The following is a 19156-nucleotide window of genomic DNA, read 5'->3' on the forward strand; positions in this document are numbered from 1 at the left end:
GTTTTTGTAGTAAGCTATTTGACTTCTCTGTATGTTCGTAGAATGATGATAACTTCGACTAGTTTTAGTAAAAACGTTTGTGTGTCTGGTCTCTTAAATAATCAGATTCACTGATAACATTTGAAAATCAATCGCGAATAGAAATCTTTAAAAGTAAACAAGCGTTTCAGTAAAGACAAAACATCAGATGTTGACATGTCTGAGAGAATATAGGATGATGATGATCCTTTCACTTGCGGTTCTTGCTGTCAGTCTTCTCCCTTTCTCTCTTCTTATAAAGCTTCTCGAGGACACGTTTCGCCTCACAGTTGGGGAAGTTGGTAAGATCGTAATAGTGAGGAGCAACGTCTACTAGCCTGTGAATTTATACACCACAAAAGCTAAGTACTCTAATTCAGAAAAACTCCCAAGGAAGATACTGACCAAAGAACAAGAACTTACCATTCACCACGAATGTCCGTCACAGTTCTGATGTAGTTCCTTGTAGTCAAAACATACTCGTTGTAGATAACCCACTCCGGTTTGTGATCCAAACAATTGGATGGATGCAAATTAACCACCTGCAAAACAAGAGTTGTTTACTATCAGTTACATACACAAGAGAGCATCTTATCCACTAGAAGAGCAATGTACATACTTGGTTATCTTTGACGGTCAAGTAACTCCCAGCGCGTTCTAGGTGCGCCACTTGCATGAAATAACCGGCAAGCATGGCCTTTCTTAGGTTGATGTAGTAGTCGCGGCTGTTGAAATCAGTGCTGCAAATCTTCAGATTGAACCTGGACATTATCCTGACCAGCTGCTGTCTAACGTTGTCTGCAGACTTCATTGCCCTGTTGTTGATGTAGTTCTCATAGCACCAGTTCGGGTCTTCATCTACAAGAAACCAAGGCTGTTAGTGTTATTCCTTTAGCTAAACAAGAGAGGACGATAAAGTAAAAAGGGAGAGATCGCTTACTGTTTTGCTTAAAAGCGTGGTAGACGTTTAGCAACGTGAGGTGATCTCCATCAATGTGTCCAAACTTGGCTTTAGCTTCATCTGCTGCTTTTTGATACTCTCTAGGCCGTAGAAAGCAATTGGGTACTAAAGAAACAATTGTGTTTTATCACACGGAGAGAGGATCCATGGAAGAAGAGGTCAGCAGATGTATAGAAGAGGCCATGAGAGACTGACTGATACCGTCATGAGAGAGAATAACTGAGAAACTGCAACTATCTCATCAGCACTTAAGACTAGAGACTGCTGATGACAACCTAACTCCAATATTTACCTCTAGACACACTAATGCACAATCATGTAACGCAGCATAAAGTTGAGCTCTAATGCACATGAACAATCATGTCAATGGAAACTACTAGCAACCTTAAGCCTACCCACAAAGCTACATACATACCCCAAGATGATAAAGAACAAATAAAAGAGTAAAAGCAAATGGCGTGTACCTGATAGCATTGCTGAAACGGAGAGGATCTCGTTTGAGCAGTTGAACTCAGGACTCACTATGAGCATCTTCGCCATCTGTGGATCCAAGGGGAACTCGCTCATTATCTCACCCGTCCTCGTCAAGTTTCCTTCATCATCCAGCGCTCCCAAATAATTCAAAACCTCCAAGGCTCGCATCAGTGTCTCAGGCGCAGGGGGGTCCATAAAATCAAAGTGCACCAAGTCGTCTATCCCCAGTTTCTTCAGTGTCAGCACCGTGTTCGCAAGGTTCGATCTCAATATCTCAGGATACGTCTGCGGCTGCAAGTCATTGTTGAAACTCTTCTCCGTGTAAAGCCTGAAACACTTTCCGGGCCGTGTTCTACCGGCACGACCTGATCTCTGGTGAGCGCTCGCCTTTGATATCGGAGACACAAGCAACGACTCAACACGGATACGCGGGTTGTAGACTTTCTGCTTAGCGAAGCCAGGGTCAATGACGTAGACAATCCCATCAATGGTTAAAGAAGTCTCGGCAATATTGGTCGAGACAACAATCTTTCTCCCAGGAGGACCACCTTTTGTCACAGGCTCAGGAGCAGCATCGAATATCTTCTGCTGCATCGCTGGTGGGAGAGTGGAGTACAGTGGCACGACCTTGACAGGCCCCACTTGATCCCCAAGGTTACCGACCTCTTTGTTGATTTTGCGGCATGCGTCTTCAATCTCCTCCTCTCCGGTTAAGAAGACAAGAATATCACCAGGAGGCTCGCACATGTGTATCTGGACAACAGTCCTAATAGCAGCCTCGAGGTAGTCTCTCTCAGGCTCCTGAGTGTAGAAGATCTCCACGGGGTGAAGCCTACCGGGAACCTTCATCAGAGGCGCGCCGCTAAAATACTCCTGAAACTTTTCGGCTTCCAGAGTTGCACTCATGACAACCAGCTTGAGATCAGGTCTATTCCTCAACACCTCTTTCAGAAGACCAAAGAGCACATCCGTGGCGAGAGTCCTCTCGTGAGCCTCGTCGAGAATAATAACTTTGTATCTCTCTAGAAGCGGGTCCGCCATTGCTTCTCTCAGCAGCATACCATCAGTCAAGTACCTAAGTAAAAACATGATTAGTTAGTTCCACGCACATCAAAGCTACAAAGCTAAGCTAAGTGACAATCAATGCTTACTTGAGGACCGTTCTGGGGCTGCTACAGTCCTCGAAACGAATGCTGTAACCAACTTCTTCTCCAATAGCAACATCCATCTCATCAGCAACACGACGGGAGACAGACATAGCTGCAACTCTACGAGGCTGTGTGCAAGCAACCAACCACTTCCTATCCGAACTCTCAGCATCAACAGCATCAATAACAAACTGTGGAATCTGTACAATTAAACACAAAACCCACTATTAGCTACTCAAATCCTAATCAAATCAACCTAAAAGCTAAAAACTTTCCCATTGGAAGAAAAGATTGAAACTTTACCTGAGTGGTTTTACCACTACCAGTCTCTCCAACAAGAATTATCGTTTGATTGTCTTTTAAAGTTTTGAGAAACTCCTCTTTCTGCAACCACACTGGCAGAGTCCTCCGTTTCTCGAGTATCTCGTAGTATTTAGCTGAATACGGCTTGCCGTTCCATTTATTGATTACACCGTCACCGAGACCATTGAATTTGGCAACCTTCGGACCTGATGGATTGTCCATGACATCGAATAAGCTGACTTTCCTCTTTCTCTCGGTACCCATGACGTCGAAGAGGAAGTAGCAGCAGAACGATGAATGGGATAAATTATGAAAACTCTAGGGTTTGGCTGCGTGTTTTAAACAGAGAGGGAGGGGGCGGTGGCTTAAGTTTTATGGAATTTTCAATTTAACCCCAATTCTTTATAATTAGTCTTTTTGGCCCAAAAAATTTAGCCGCTAAGTGGGCTAAACATTAGACCCGTATGCTGGTCCAAATTGCTTTTACTTATTGCCTACAAGATGTCGGGGGTAACATGACCGATCCTGAATGCAAAAGAACTGAAGAACATAACGAAAGAAAGAAACAGAAAAAAAACAAACAAACAGCTGTTTAGGTTCAGTAATGCAATAGATTGTTCCCCATGCCAAAAGCCAAATAAGCATTTGAAACTGCGAGCTTAATCTGGTTCTCGTTGAGATTTGCGCCCCAGTCGTCGAAGATGGTGCTTGTTAGTTCGTTCCGAACAATATTACCCATCATATGCTTCAAATGAGTCATCTCCAAGGTCATCAGGTTCCGCGTGGGGGGTCCGATCTCAACAGCATTCTTGCAGGTCAAACCAAACTCACTCTCCAGCATCTTAAGAGGCTTTTTAATGCCGATCACCACAAAAGTGTAATCAGGGAGGTTGAGAAAATTGAAGAGCGAGCGAGGAAGAGCAAGACCATGAGAGGAAAGCTGAACTATTAGGCAATAGCGGCCATCGCAAAGCTGGAGCAATACTGTTTTTTTTTTGTTACTAGACTTTTGCGCTTGTTCTGTGCCGAGACCAATAATTTTCTTACTGTTACAGTTGTTGTTAGACAAGAATGTCTTGACAAGACGGTTGATTTCGCTGGTTCCTATAGTAACAGTCGTTTCAATTCTAGCCACTCCAAGATCAACAATGGACGAAGACATCTCTAGAAGGATAGGAAAAACAAGTGGATGCAAGCATTGTAGATACGTTAAGTCTTTATATAGACGTATAAGGGAATCGCAAAAGCCGCAACCGTGGAGAGGAAAACGAAGAGACTTAAAAGTTAAATGCATGCAAGATAAACAAAGCTGTCTCGACTTTTCAGATTCACGAGGCATTTCATTACTGTTGTTACTGTCATATGATCATCAACCATTTATTCATTGGCCACACGGAAACCATTCCCAACAAACAACTCTTAAAAAGATATAATGGCTAATTGTAAAAACAATCTTGTGTTTACAATGAAAATGGTTTTATAGCTACTCTCAAGATATCTCTTGAAATGTAAACAACAAACCCAAATGAGAAACATAATATCTAACAGTTAACGGTGCTCATTGCACGGATACAGATGATATAAACTCAACCTTGCCAGATAAAAGAGTTGCTTAACAAACCTCTGTCGCACCTGTTTGTAGTAACCCAGTTCCAGCAAAACCCTGAAATTTTCAGAAAGCTTTTATAAGCCACAAAGTAGAGAGACGAAAATAAGACTTCAAGAAGCCGCTACTCAATCAAAACCATAATTAACCTCCAAGAACCAGGGCAGAACATTACTAACTTGTCTTCAAACAGGGAACTTACCAAACAAGAGCTGACCACTCTGGTCTAATAGCGGTTGAAGTTTTTCCCATAGTCTTCCCGCCTCTGGCGTTGGAACCCACCATAGTTGCTGTTGTCTTGATGCCTCGAAGGATAGTTTTTTACATGGTTAGGAGGATATCTTCCTTCAGAATCCATTGGCACATTGTTTCCAGCATAGGGAGGAGGAGGAGGATTGGAAGAGTAACCATCATCAAACTCAGCATAAGGAAACTGTCGATAGTTACTACTACCATAACTCTGACCAGCGATCTGCTGCTGCCTTGCTTGCTGCTCCTGACGTCTCTGAGCATCTACTTGAAGGAACTCTTCCCAATGTTTAGCGTTCATACCCCTTAGCCCAGCTAGTTTCTTCATGTAACTCTCTCTCAGTTCCCGCATTGTCTATAAACTCGCACAAATTCATATCAGAAGCTGAAGTTCACAAGGAGAATAGGGTTCCATGTCTGAGGTAACAGCACCTAAAACTTGGTTTTGAATCTATAAGGAACACATCAGTCACTAGGATCTCTTACCTCACGATGCTTGTTGTTCTCCTCGTCTTCTTCCTTATCGCGTTTCTTTGCAAGCTCCATCACATCTCTTGTGTATTCCAATTCTAGCTCTTCTAAACTCTGAGGGAAAGCAGGGGCGTTCAAACTGATGACTCATCTGAATGTCTCTGGAGCCAGAGGCACCACCCATTCTCTCTTGTTCCCATCTTTCAGACCTGTAACCACTCACCTCATACTTTTGCTTTTCATAAGGTTTATCCCATCCACTATTACGTGGCCTCCCTGGGGATTTCGAATGTGTGGAACGACTCCGAGCTCTGTCACTACCATAAGCTTCATAAAAACGAATAATAATGTTGTTAACTGCTTTGATCACGAGACCAAATAGGATGCAGACTTGTGGAAGGCAAAAACTTCAATAACTAATTTATTTAATTAGAAATGAATTACAAGGACTTACCTTTGGCTGCAAAACAAAGACAAGAAGAGTACATTTTCGGCCAAAAAATAACCGAAAAGACCAATCAACTTCTCCTAAAACAGACTTTAAAAAGGAGACAATAACTAGCTCTCTAAGCTATCCTGTATCCTAGCCCTACCTTGTGGAGATCCTCTGGAAGCATTCCGCTGGTTCTCACGAACACGATTCTCCTCTCGAACACGATTATCCACAAACTTATCCTGCCTTCCAGAACGCTCTGAGAAGCTTGACGAACCATGTGATAGCGGCATGTGCTGCTGTCTCTGAGGTTCAGGGTTTCGAGCAGCACGCGGTGGAGGTGGTGGACCAACAGAAGTTCTTCTAGGCGACCTGGATCTGCTCCTGTGAGAGGCAGAAGAAGTTTTAGCCTCGCCTTCCTCTCTAACCTTGTGAACAGCATCCACACCTTTCCTCAAGATTAACCTGTCCTTCCCACTGACGATAATGAACTTGTCATCAATCTTGATCTTGCATCCGGTCTCGCTCTCAATCTTTTCCACAACTTTATCAGTAAACAAAGCTCTAACGTTCTTGTCCCTAGCCGGCACCCTCTCAAGGAACTCCTGAGACTTTCTGTTGGCACCAAGCGTCGATGGACATCCCTAAATAAGAAACAACAATCAGTAACGAAGTATAATGAAACTAGTAACTCCAGAGGATAGTTTACCTGAGTGAAATGACCAGACTCTCCACATATCTTACAGATCATTTCCTCTTCTTTCCTCTTCTTCCAGTTCCTCTCAGTGGCTTTGGACTTAGCCTCCCAGACCTTAGCCTCTCGGCTGGTAAAATCAGTTGGTACAGAGTTGGGGTCAGGGAGCTCCTGCTGCTCTTCTTCTTCACCACATTTATCTTCAGGAAGTTTAGGTTTTTCTTGGACATTGGTGGTGGTGGTGGTCACAGGACCTGTGTACTCCTTGTAGATTTCACTAAAGTCGTCATCAATCTCTGGGTCTTCTGACCTTGTGCTTTCCATCTGAATACATAACACAATCACAACTCTCTCTCTCACTTTCAATTTCAATTTCCAGACGCATCCAATAAGAACTAAGCTCAATCGATCACAAATACGATTTGTAAATAGCTCAATGCAAATCATATACACAGGATCAAAGATTGGCTAAGAAAGCGAACGGGACGAGTGAATCTAGATATCGTGGATTAAGGTATGTATCGTTACCTTTCGAAGTGCGAATCAATCAATGGCGACCGCGTTTGTGAACGAGAGGAAGAAGACGATTAGCTTAGCTTAGGGTTCGTAAGAAATGAGGGAGCTTCCACAAAATCCAACTTTCTAGTATTCTCGTTTTGATCCTTTGATTTCTGAAAATAACATATAATACCCTTAAGAAAATGTCGTCGATTTATCTTGACGTTTTCATCCTATACGTCGTCGTTTCAGCTATACAACTATGATTGCTACTTGCTACTTATTAGGACTACTAATTAGTGTTTGGGTTTGCTAATCTGTACATGCTCTAAAAACTCACACGACTTCTGTTTGAAGGAAACAACAAGCTCTTTACATTGTAAATACTACTCCCTCCGCTTCTAAATAAATGATGTTTTAGGGAGTTTTTAATATTTCAAAATAGATGATATTTTCATATATCAATGCACTTTTTTTAATTTTATCGAAAACCGTATAACCAATAATATTTGTAGTCTGATTTGTGATTGGTTAAATAACTTTTAATTTATATTTTAATAATGCTTTTAAGATGAAATAAATAATTTTTTTAATAGTTGTGCACAATACTAAAACTTTATGTATTTTAAAACAAAGAGAGTAGTATATAAGATCGATGTTGTATAAAGTCATCATACATCATTTAGTCATATGACCTTCCCTTTGTCATCACTCATCATTATGATATTGATTCCTTCAAGCAATATATATTCATACTGATTCCTTGAAGATGGGCAGAATATCAAGCAAAAGCATGCCACGCAATATTTCGACGACAATGAAAATTGTATTCCCTCTATTTCGGTTTAATTATCTTTGTGGAGAAAAAAAATTCGTTTGAAAATAAGTGTTGTTTCTCTCGAAAACAGTTTCGTTTTATAATTTCAATATAAAATATTTTAACTTTATATTTCAATGTTTTTTTCTCTTGATTAAATGCAGTTAGTTGTATTGTTAGTGATGTTTTTATTTAATAAATATACAAAAATTAAATATTTTTTAATCTGTGTGTCCAAGTTTAAAACAACAATTAAAATAAAACGGATGGAGTATAATTATTATAAAATAAATAGCAAGAAATTCTTCCATTTTTCAAATATTTTTATTATATTTTCAAACAAGAGTTTGCACATTCAACTATTCAACACAGTGAATTATTAGCTTGGTAAAAAAACGGGAGCGTTAACACTTAACCAACAGTTTAATTAACCATTCATTAATTAGTTATATTGTCGAATCAAATTAATACTCTCGAAACTGATCTCGGCTTGGGTATATTGTCGAATCAAATCATATACTATGAATTTAACTTGAAAAAACAATTGTATTTTGCTTCTCCTATGCATTAACTCCGGTCTTTTTGACCCGCAATCTATACAAATCTTTAAGATTACGCGTATATTAATTGCATGATAAACGATATGACGAGATTTTACGACGTACAAAAGTCATTTTGCTTTGTTTGCTTTTTGCTGTCTGGAGACCATGTGATACGATCAACTGGGTGACATGTGGGGACAGAGGGTGATGAAGCCAAACATTTCTATAAATATAGTGCTACTCCTAATTCAAATAATATCTTTGAGTCTGCTTCCAAAAAGCTTGAAGACGCGCGGAAGGAATCTCAAATTAATGCTTACAAAAGAAGATATATATCACAGTATAAAGTAAAAATCATTAATTAAAGGTTAGGTTAGAATTTGATTTTTTTTGGTTATCTCACCCAATTTCTCTTAAATGAAACCATAAGAACAAAATAAATAAATAATCGAAAAGAAAACGTTTAAGATTAAAATAGCAAACGACGTTGACAGTGCAAACTATTTTTCAACGTTCGCAGTATAGGGTAATCATGATATACATACAAGTCGTGAATCTTTTTTCCTTTTTCTTCACGTAAACTGTTCCTTCCCATCTCCATTTCCATACACAATATGTAACATATAACTGAATTGGTTTAATTTTTCACACTAATTATTAAATCATCACAAAGTTCAGCTATTAATCAGAAGTTAAATGCAGTAACAAAATCAATCTTTAATTAATAATTTCTACATATATATTAATCGTCAAGGTGTTTCAAAATAAATCTTTAGCATAATAAATTGTCCTCTATGGAAAAGAAAATCTAAAACCCTAGATAGAACATAGCATTGCTCCCAAAACCTTGTTTATCATGGTTCCATATCACTTTAGTACTATCTATACACTGAACTAGAAAACTACGTAAACATTCAAAAAAAAACTTTATACATTTTAATAAACAAGTTTAGTGGTTTGGTCCAAGATCAAACGGGTACTATAAATTAAGGAAATTATCTCAATTAAAACTCATCATGATCAAATAGAAGTGACATCATAATCCTATAATTAGATTTTGGAAACTTTTATATCTACACGATTCATACAAGAAGACATTCATTCGTAGTTGGCAATTTGAAAAATTAAAATTTAGCTAGCTAGCTACTTCATTACGCGATTAATTAATATTCTTCGTTAATGATATGAGCTGGAACAACATCTTGAAGAAGGCCATTGTCTTTGACTAAACCCGCTCCATCAAGCAGATCTTGAGTTCGTCTCGGCTTAATCACATGATAATGATCTCCACCGTCATGGTTAAATTCCTTTTCTTGCCTGCTTAGGTATTCGGTTCCAAAAGGAGACAACTCTTGATTTTGTTGTTGATGATGGTTGTTGTAATCGAAAAGCTGATGAAGCTGAGGAGGGAGTGTAGGGGTCAGGTCAAAGTAGGCCTCAGAAGCTGAGCCATCAGATCCAAAGCTTCCTTGCCTAGACAAGATGAGTGGTCTAGGATGCGTGTGTTGACCTTCGTAGGTGGTGATTACACTGCTTTGGTCAGTGAATGATCTCTCCACCCTCTTCTTCACGTTACAACAAGATATAGTGCAACGGTAGTAACTCCTTGCCAAAGAACAAAAAAAAACCCATTAAATTTAGAAATCTCGCAAGATTTTAAAAGTAATCATCGCAAGAACACACAAAAGCATGAAGATTAATTAAACCTTACCTAGGAAAAGGGCTGTTTCTGACAGGTTTTTGACCGTATTTTCTCCACTTATAACCATCGTCTAGGTTATTAACTTGGCTCTTCGTGATGAATGACACTCTTGGCGCTTTCATTTTCGTCTGTTCACTACTCTTCGTTGATTTAAACCTATAATCCCAAGTTTCTAACTATGAGTCTTTTTTGTTTTGTTTAAAAGAATTAACAAAAACTTTTGACTAAGGGAAAAAAAAAACTCACCGCTTATTTCTCTTATGTTTCTGTTCTTCGTCGTCATTTTCATGTTTCTGGTAGTATCTATTATTTTCCTTTCCGGTCACTGCTTCGCACAAAGCATATGAGATGGACGACGACGGGTTAGATGTTGCAGTTAGCTGCATCGGCGGCATATTGGTCAAAGCATAACGAGAGCTGTCTTGATGATGAACGCCTAGTAACTCCATGAACCCTACCGGATACCTCTCCCACGATGAATCGGACAACGACGACGGGTCATCTCTCCTTTGCCCTAACTCGGAAAATGTCATCCCAGCACCAGTTTTCTCCATTTTTCTAAAAAATCAACAAAACGTAGTAGAGATAAAAATCAAAACAGAGATCTACTCTAGACAGAAAGCAAAAAAAAATGAGAGGAAGTAAAGTAAAGAAAGAGAGTTTAGGGTTTAGACGAAGAAAGAGTGAGGAACTAAACATGGGTTCTTGCTAAATAAATACTATGAATCGCTGACTGGCATTTACAGGTGGACAATGTTTTAATTGGTAATAGACAACGGGTGATAAAGCTTTAGTACGTTAGGTTTTGACCGGCTCAGCCTTTAGCCGGAGTTCCCATCGTGTGAACGAGCTTTTTCGTGCGTGAAAGACTAAAGGAATATACGTTTTTGAATTATGACACAAAGATGATGCTACTACTTACCTTTCTTTTGTAAACTAAATTTGTTAACTTATATTCTCATGAATTTTGAGAATTTTGACACAAAGATGAATTATCTGTCAGCTTTTGATTTAAGACTATATCGCACTCCTTGGTAAAACTGTATTGTGTATTTTGTAAGATTCTTCTATAATTGTTACGTATTGGAGACACTGAAGTAGTGAACCATTGATTCTATTTATGTCATAAGAAAATAATTAAATTTGCATTTGTTTCGTTTTATACCATCAATCAAACAGCTGCACTGATTCTATATAAATAAAAAACAAATCCTAATAAGATTCACAAAACAAAACAAAAGTATCGTTGTGGACCCAAACAAGTCACCGCAATATTGAATAAGATAGGGACCAGATTAATATATAACCTTTGCATGTTCCTGAGGTTCCTCTCTTTTATAGACAATGGTGATCCCGATGAAAAAAGTAAAGGGTATAGTTTAATTTTCCTCTTTTTTTTTTGCAAACTTCAAAATTGTTTTCTATGTACAAATGAAAATATGGCTTTGTATTTATTTTCTTTCTCGATTTCGTATATATTCTTTTGCGAAAGGTGAGAAAATAATAAAAGGGGTTACGCATGGACTGAATAACGCCGATTAATATGCTTGTAATGTTAGCTCTGCTTTTGCATGGTTCCATGATTCTGCTCTTCTCACATTCTTTCACATGTAAAGTACATTTTGAATTCTTATTTCCGACCGGCAATCTCTCAGTCTCTCAGATTTGTAAAAGTCATATATGGTTACGAAAAAAAAATCAACAAACAAATCAACGATATAATTAAGAACGAACGGAAGAGTCGAAGCGTCGAGTTCTGAACATCGTTTCTCAGTTGGTAGGCACAAAATGTTTCACTATTGGTCCCCACATTTGTTCATGGCAAAGTCCATAGTCATGTAAAACATACCAAGCACATTCTCTTTGGCTACCTTTACCAAAGTTCATAACCTTGATCTTGAATAAATAACTTAAAAACTGAAATGGTAAAAATAAAGAGAAGACTAAATTACCAGATGTGAAAAGTGTTTCTCTAGAATTTGAAACGTGTTGGACTAGAGAGGACTCGGAAAAGTTTTGAACAATTCACTCTACCGATATACATAACAAGAACAAAAGGAAAAGAGAGATGTAACCGAAGAAGACGAATATGCTTCAGAACGTCTTCTTTCTAGCAACAGCTTTTCGAGGCTCTCTCTTGGTAGATGATGCACTGAACCCGGGAGCCGAAAACCCAACCGTGGATTGGTAGATGTCTTTCAACCTTTTTTTTTATAATACAAGCATGTCAATTTATTCTGAATTACTCAGTAATCATATACTTAAACCTTACAAATAAATTATAGATTACCTGGGGATGCTGATGAACAGAGCAATTGCCGCAATGCCAGTAAGCAGTGGCAATATAGCTGCAGGAGTCACTTCCTGAAACCACCAAACACAAATCAAAATCGCATTGAGAAAAGAAGGAAGTTTTAAAATGTGGAAGACTGTTTGTGTGTATATTATATATAGTTTACCTGACTCTGCTGATCTGCCTCGATGCTGTATCGAAGTGGACCGACATGGATTTGAGCATTTGTCTCGAAATCCACTTCGATGATCTCTGACACTACTTTATGGGAGCCTAAAGGACGGTTGGATTTAAGCTGCACAAGATGTTTACCTCTGGACAAGCCTTTTACTTGGAAGAAGTTGGAAAGTGGCAGCGGAAAGACATTCTCTATTTTAGATACATCACTGGCTGATTTGATCTCCACTAGCAGGTTCGTGTTTATTTCTTCATGCTGTTTTCCTTCTACATGGCATGTTAATATGGTCGTTTCTGGTTGTTCAAAGACCAAAAAGTCTACCCCGTGGATATCTTCATAACCAATCTATATAAGGAGATGAAATGTCATTATGTTGTTGAAATTGTAGGGATGATGAGAATGAAGTGATATGGAGATCAGAAACAAAACCTGAAGAGAAACAGACTCTGGAGACGCACGTTCGATATTATTCTTGCCTGAACCATTTCTTTTCGATACCTTGATTACATATGTTGCACCTGGATGTAACCCTCTCAGACGGTAATTTCCATCAATATCACTTGTGGTCTCCTCATAGTATCCTTTGGAATCAGAGCGAGCTTCAATTGCAACGCCTTCTTGTGGTTGGCCAGATAGGAGAGCAACTCTACCCATCGCACTGCAAAGGAATAGACAAGATATACACATTGTTACAGAAAAAGAAGACTTAGTGGAATGCAAGAGAATGGTTCAGTAAAATGGCGGTTTAAGACCAAGAATCTGAACATCTTGAATCAGAATGTACTGATAACAAAGATAAACGACTTTACAAACTAATAGATGAATATTTAAAATAGACTAAAACCTGTAGGCAACACGAGTAGCCTCAAAGACAGCTTCACTGGACTCCCCAGAACCCAGTTCTATTGCCAGTGTTGAGGGCTTGAAAGAATATTCCTGACCAAACATATGTAAATTAGATAACTCATCTTAGGAAAGAACAAATCATTTATGTTTCCGCGTTCTGGCAGTCATATGATTCCAGACAGTGCTTTACTAAGAGGAGGGAATTGGTTAGTTACCTTAAGAAGGGGGCGCAAGTAGAAATTTCCAGGAAACAAGCTATCAAATACAAAGAGTCCACCAGCGCCAGATATAGAATTATTTCTGTAACCATGATCGCCACTCAATGATAACAACAATGGAGGGATTGATGTCTCGGCGTTGTCCTTTGAAGAAACACGGACAGAGATCTGGCCAAGCTTCTGGCAGGAGAAGGAATATGGTCCTAGTCTTTTAATATGGTAGCCAGGCTGCATGTATCAACCACGATCAGGAGCACATTATTTCAAAACAACTGAATGCGAGTGAAAGTGCATGAGATCTATCCTAAGCTTACAAAAGTGAAGCAAAGCATAATCTCAACGTCTATTTATATGCACATGAAAATCTATCCGTAATATACACTAACCTTTGAAGCATCGGTATCATATGGTATATCATCATACAAAGGCCCCGCAACAAAAGAGCCATCTGGCGATGTGCTTGTTTCGACAGCTACTTCACCTTTCTTAAGTGAAGAAATATGGCTGTCTTTTCCTGCAGAGACCTTAATGTTGACACCGGGAAGAGGGGGAGAGACGGATCCTTGTATGTAAAGACCAGGTCGACCAGCAAACGGGGAAACAGCAGCTTGACAACCATCATTTGCCACTACCGCCTATTAGAACAAACATAAAGTAAGTTTGAGTGTGCCCGTTACAGAATCCTTTATCGCGAGCATTACTCCTAGTCTATACTTACACGAAGCTCTTTCGGATAAAACAACATCTTCTTCTCCGCGTTACCCCTGAAACAGCAAAACAGCGGTAGCTGAAGTAACTCGAAATAAATAACAGTTTCAAATAGATTTAAGACAACGAAAGCACCCAAACACTCCTGAAACAATTTTACTCCAAACATTTGAAGTGTAGTTCAAAGATCCTCTCATAACATAATTAGAAATTCATACCTAGAATCCCGAGGAACAAAGCTAATCTTTTCACCAAGCTTTGCCCATGTATAGTACTCATACACGCCACTCCCAACCGATGCAAGTTTGGCAGAAATACTGTTGATAACTCTTCCTTCCTCGTCTTGCATATCAACAATGAAACTCTCTGGCAACTCAGATTCAATCTCGGTTGAGCTAGACTCCACATTTATCAAACCTTTGATGAGATACTTCTCTGCTCTCAGATGAATAGGCTACAGAAATAAAAGCATATAGATGCTCAACAAAGGACGCGCCAAAAAATATTTAAGCAAAAGGGACAAAATTACGAACTAAAACCTGTGGATTTGAGACATCTATCTTTATTGAATTGCTCGCAAAGGATATGCAGGAGTCAGAAAGCTGAAGCTCATGCGCTCCAGGTGACTCAACGCATATTTTCTGCAAACCTTTCTGTAAATACCACAAATGAAGCAAATAATTAGTTTTGATTAAGTTTAGATACAGCAAAAGCTATGGAGAATCCACAGGGCAAAGACTACCTTGATTTTCAAATTAGTAGGTGACCCACTAGGATGAACAATTTTAGCATCCACCTCATGAGTACTGACAATATTAATCCAGTAACCTTTCTGGACAAATTCGATCCCTTTAATATCCTCCGTTCCGACATTCACATCAATGGAGCTACGGTCCCAGCACCAAGTGTCTTCCTCAGATATGGCTTCCGGTGAAATGCTTTTGACCTAAAATAAATCAAATATGACAAGAAAATATGAATATATTTAGCTAGTAATGTGACTTTTTCTCTATCTCGTACAGAAGTATCCACGAGGAGAAAGGAAAATGAGATTAAACCACGCACTGCCCACCTCAACTCTATACTTTCCAGGCAATATGTCTGAAAAGTGAAATTGACTGCTCTCATTGGTTAAAACAACTGTCTTCTTGTCACGATCGCCAGCTGCTCCCACAAGCGCCACTGAGACAGACGGACCACATTTCTCCTTGCACGTAACAGAACCATGCACATTGACTCGGGCCTACATTAACACCCAAAAGGAGTGAAAAAGGCCTTTTAAACATGTATATTTCCACAAAGACAATTCTAAGAGAGTGACTTCATTCACAGAAAATTACCTGAGAAAATTCAATGTTCAACAATGGACTTTTGACGGAAACATCCATATAACCTGGCAAAAACAGAAGTTCAGGAGCACTCTTTGGTGTTGCAGCGAAAGCAGACAGCCTATATTCGCCTGGTGGAACCTGGAATACACATGAAATTTTAAGAAACAGAGAATTCATCCACAAATATAAAGCAGCAAGGACCCACATAAGCCGGAAAAAACTCTCTAAAGATTCAAGGGGTCAACATGATAAAGTCAATTTTTGCTACTGAATTTACTAGAGATAAATGTTTGAGTCAACAAACCTCAAAGCAGAACTTTCCACTCTCATCTGTAAGCTTCTTTTGCGGTTTGACATTTGTGGGTCCATGAGTCAAAGCTACCTGGATTTAAAATGTTCAAAAGTTCAGCATATGAGATATAAATAACAACGGTGCTACATATGCCCAACTATGAACAAGAATTTACATTTGCCTTGTGACCAGAACCAAACATTCGCACCACACCACAGACATCATAAGACACGGCACTGATATCTGGAAGTGAAGCCATATTTGGTAAGACCTAACCAAAAAATTTTAATAAGTTATTGAGCAATTAATTTAGCACACCACAGATAAAGAAAAATAACTGAGACTGATACCATGAACTTCTTCAGTTTGTCGAATTTGTAATGCTCCTTGACTGCATCTATCGTATATTGATTGGATGTAACCTAAAGAGTTTAACCAACATTACATTACATCCGTGCTGAAGTATGTACATTGAAATACAATTTAAATATATTATATACCTGATCAAGCTTGTAATAACCTTCATTGTCCGTGACAGATCTAAGATTACCATCTACTACGATTTTAACGCCCTCGACTCCCTTTAAGTTACTGTCAACTACTCGGCCCCCGATGGAGAAACCTGTTACCTGAAAGAGCATCCAGTTCAATATTTAAAGGAAGAAACATGTAAGCATAGTCCAAACACATAAACAGAAAGATTTATAAAAGTTTGCAGTTATTCTGTCAGACCTGAAACTTTGTGGGAACAGTGACATGTTGATGCTCTACAGAAACAGGCATCACGGGAGGTGAAACATCAAAGACCGTGTTCTCGCCCTTATAATGCGGTATCAGTTCATATTTTCCTGAGGACAACAAAAATCCAAGTGATTAAAAAATAGACCAATAAGAGCACCTTAAACTTGGATCATGCAACCAGAATTTCAACTGTCCTTACAGATGAACAAGTTCAATTGTCATTTTAGTTATATTGCACAATGCAGAATTCATCAGACAAAATGATAGTGGATAATTCGACAATACCACATGGGATGGACTTGAAACTGAATATTCCGTCCGCATCAGATACAGCATGGCAGAGAGGCTTCCTTTCTCCAGAAGCGTCACCAAGTCCTTGGGGACAATCTACCATGGAAACATCATCTGAATGCAAATATATATGAACTCCCAGGATTGGATTTCCCTACAAAAGGAAACAAAATGAATACTATCAAACGCTCATAACCGAGAATACTCTACAAGCGCTTGATGGAGAGAGCCTAGCCACGAAGGCAGAGGCGAGAAGGAGGTTTCTAACATCAAAAGAAAAAAGAAAACAGAGCAATAGACTGAATAGAGGAATCACCTGAGCAACAACAGATCCCTTGAGATCATAACCAAGGACAAAGAATATGTCATCTACCAAGCCATTTGCAAATCCAAGTTCGACCTACAGGCAACCAGAGATACTTCAACTATTAGCATGCAGAAAAAATAAATAAATAATTAAATCTTAGGCCAAATGAACTAAAATAACAGATAAATAGGAAATAATCGAGTAGGGAAGGACATGTGTACTGCAATCAAATGCCAAAAGGTTGGTCAGAAGAACTTTAAATGGAAACGCTAATCAAAGAAAACGGAAAACCAAAAAGATGGGTGACCTCTGTTGAACCGCGAACTTCAACTTGCAGTTCTGGATGGGATGCACGGATACTGTATTTGCCTGCAACCAATCAGAAAACTCGAAATATGATTATCACAATATGGGAAACTTCCAATTAAATGCAAGGCCAGAATAAAAAAGATAATACAGAAAACACGGACACCTATGAATGATGAATGCTTAACGAGACTCCTTACCTGGAATAATATTCTTGAACAAGTAGCTCCCATCTGATGACGTGAGAACAGAAGCAATGGGATCTCCATCAGAAGACAGTAACTCAACATTGACATCAGCAGGGCCTCCATTCTTAATCATACAACTCTCCCCACCAACAGCTCCAAGGACTTTACCGGATAATGTAAAACTGCAATATATAAACGAGTAACAATAAGAGAATTTAAAAGAAATAAGAATGAGCTGCTAACCACATATTAAACCACGATGAAAAAACAAACAAACTTATGAACTAAAAAACGAACCCCGTGAAGCGGAAGTTAATATCCTCATTGTTGTTGCAACTAGAGTCGTCAACGACAACAGGAACCTGCCAACACCAAAATTTATATTAGATCTAGCTACAAGCTTGGTGTCTGAAAGATGAGAGAACAGACAAACCTTATCTGGACTCCATGACCATCCTTCAGGTCCATTAATCTTGAGAGTGAATGAACCCTACGAAAAGAAAGCATAGAATTCACTGATTCATTCAACAAATACATCACTAACAGACCCATGCCAAAGAAAGATAAGCTGTTTGATTAATACCTTGTCATATACTGGAATGAAATAGTAACCATTAGGGGCACACTGTGTACTGTCCTTCACCAATCCATCTACTGTTTGAAGTTCAACCTTAACATATGAAGGGAGAAATAAATCAGCGAAAATTCAAAAAGAAAATCAAAAAGTTTGTAGTCAACAGATACAGAATGCTTACCGTGATGTGAGAATAATCAAGTTTCCCATCTGCTCCTTTCCGAGAGCTGACCAAAGACGAACTCGCCTGCACGTTTAGTAACTCATCGGCGTTAATTAATATACATCCCACCCGAAAAAAAAATCCAGATCGGATCGTACTACTCAATACTAAAACCATTGAACTAAACAGAATCTAGCTTCTAAGCAAGGATCTCACACACTCTCTAGTAATCGATCAGGAACCGAGCAGAACTCTAGCTATAAAGCGAATCGGGGAAAGAAAGAGAGATAAACCTCGACAAAACCACCGCAGCCTTTTATCGAATCCGCGGAAACGTCGTAGATGGTGGAGGTCGCGATGAGGAAGACGATCAGAGAATGAAGAAGCTTCGTATTCGCCGCCATTTTTCCCGATCTGAAGCTCCGGTCACCGGAGCTTAATGGTTGAAATAGTGTTTGTTCGTCAATGGAGCACGGATCCAGAAGAGTATATAATAAGGTCCTTGGACTCTCGATGATTTAATGGGCTTTTACAAAATTAATAGGCCCATTCAAAGCGATTTAGTAGCCCAGTAAGCCTATTATAAGATTGCTTACCTTTCTTTTTTTTACTTAATAGTGAAACTAAGGGTATTAGAACTAGCCAACTAGGAGATTATATACAAGCTTTCGGAGGTTCCAGAATAATATTGTAAGCAGAACCGATCGTTGTAGTTGTCTCCTGAGAGTCTGGCTTCTTGCATGTCCAAAACCATCTTTACTGGAATATGTGTGACATAGTTTTTCATGATAAAAAAACTAAAAA

The 19156-nt window shown here is 39.0% G+C and overlaps 4 protein-coding genes and 1 non-coding gene across 8 annotated transcripts; all 5 read right to left on the reverse strand.

Moving 5' to 3' along the window:
- Positions 1-32: 32 nt before the first annotated feature.
- Positions 33-3260, reverse strand: LOC106368515 (probable pre-mRNA-splicing factor ATP-dependent RNA helicase DEAH2). 4 transcript variants are annotated; one of them, XM_048741370.1, is made up of 7 exons: positions 2905-3260; positions 2605-2801; positions 1444-2528; positions 959-1084; positions 638-876; positions 442-560; positions 33-356 (listed from the first exon to the last, which is right to left on the reverse strand). In XM_048741370.1, the coding sequence occupies exons 1-7, from the start codon at positions 3166-3168 to the stop codon at positions 230-232; spliced, it is 2157 nt and encodes a 718-aa protein (XP_048597327.1). In that variant the 5' UTR covers positions 3169-3260; the 3' UTR covers positions 33-229. The 4 variants fall into 4 exon arrangements, 1 of the variants encoding a protein (XP_048597327.1); XR_007316617.1 differs by lacking the exons at positions 33-356; positions 442-560 and having other exon boundaries at positions 843-876; positions 959-1173; positions 2905-3227; XR_007316615.1 differs by lacking the exons at positions 33-356; positions 442-560 and having other exon boundaries at positions 843-876; positions 959-1198; positions 2905-3227.
- A 170-nt stretch (positions 3261-3430) lies between these two features.
- Positions 3431-4243, reverse strand: LOC106365118. The gene has a single exon (XM_048741372.1). It carries the CDS (start codon positions 4241-4243, stop codon positions 3503-3505), a length of 741 nt encoding a protein of 246 aa, XP_048597329.1. The 3' UTR covers positions 3431-3502.
- Positions 4244-4323: 80 nt separating this feature from the next.
- LOC106368518 lies at positions 4324-7030 on the reverse strand. Its single transcript, XR_007316618.1, has 6 exons — positions 6886-7030; positions 6373-6681; positions 5824-6307; positions 5246-5557; positions 4713-5114; positions 4324-4567 (listed from the first exon to the last, which is right to left on the reverse strand). It is a non-coding gene; the product is annotated as an uncharacterized LOC106368518 (transcript).
- Positions 7031-7266: 236 nt separating this feature from the next.
- LOC106363662 (WRKY transcription factor 68) lies at positions 7267-10583 on the reverse strand. Its single transcript, XM_013803370.3, has 3 exons — positions 10163-10583; positions 9926-10072; positions 7267-9819 (listed from the first exon to the last, which is right to left on the reverse strand). Exons 1-3 carry the CDS (start codon positions 10468-10470, stop codon positions 9378-9380), a joined length of 897 nt encoding a protein of 298 aa, XP_013658824.2. The 5' UTR covers positions 10471-10583; the 3' UTR covers positions 7267-9377.
- Positions 10584-11839: 1256 nt separating this feature from the next.
- LOC106363664 (nodal modulator 1) lies at positions 11840-18845 on the reverse strand. Its single transcript, XM_048741373.1, has 27 exons — positions 18646-18845; positions 18371-18436; positions 18199-18285; positions 18049-18105; positions 17913-17977; positions 17628-17797; positions 17429-17490; positions 17131-17214; positions 16809-16968; positions 16515-16630; positions 16283-16411; positions 16133-16204; positions 15958-16053; positions 15795-15872; positions 15500-15628; positions 15232-15402; positions 14902-15105; positions 14699-14812; positions 14378-14613; positions 14170-14215; positions 13838-14086; positions 13449-13679; positions 13232-13323; positions 12817-13045; positions 12376-12732; positions 12207-12280; positions 11840-12119 (listed from the first exon to the last, which is right to left on the reverse strand). Exons 1-27 carry the CDS (start codon positions 18754-18756, stop codon positions 12011-12013), a joined length of 3594 nt encoding a protein of 1197 aa, XP_048597330.1. The 5' UTR covers positions 18757-18845; the 3' UTR covers positions 11840-12010.
- Between the last annotated feature and the right edge of the window lie 311 nt (positions 18846-19156).

Source organism: Brassica napus, chromosome A9 (genome assembly GCF_020379485.1).
Source record: "Brassica napus cultivar Da-Ae chromosome A9, Da-Ae, whole genome shotgun sequence".
NCBI lineage: Eukaryota > Viridiplantae > Streptophyta > Magnoliopsida > Brassicales > Brassicaceae > Brassica > Brassica napus.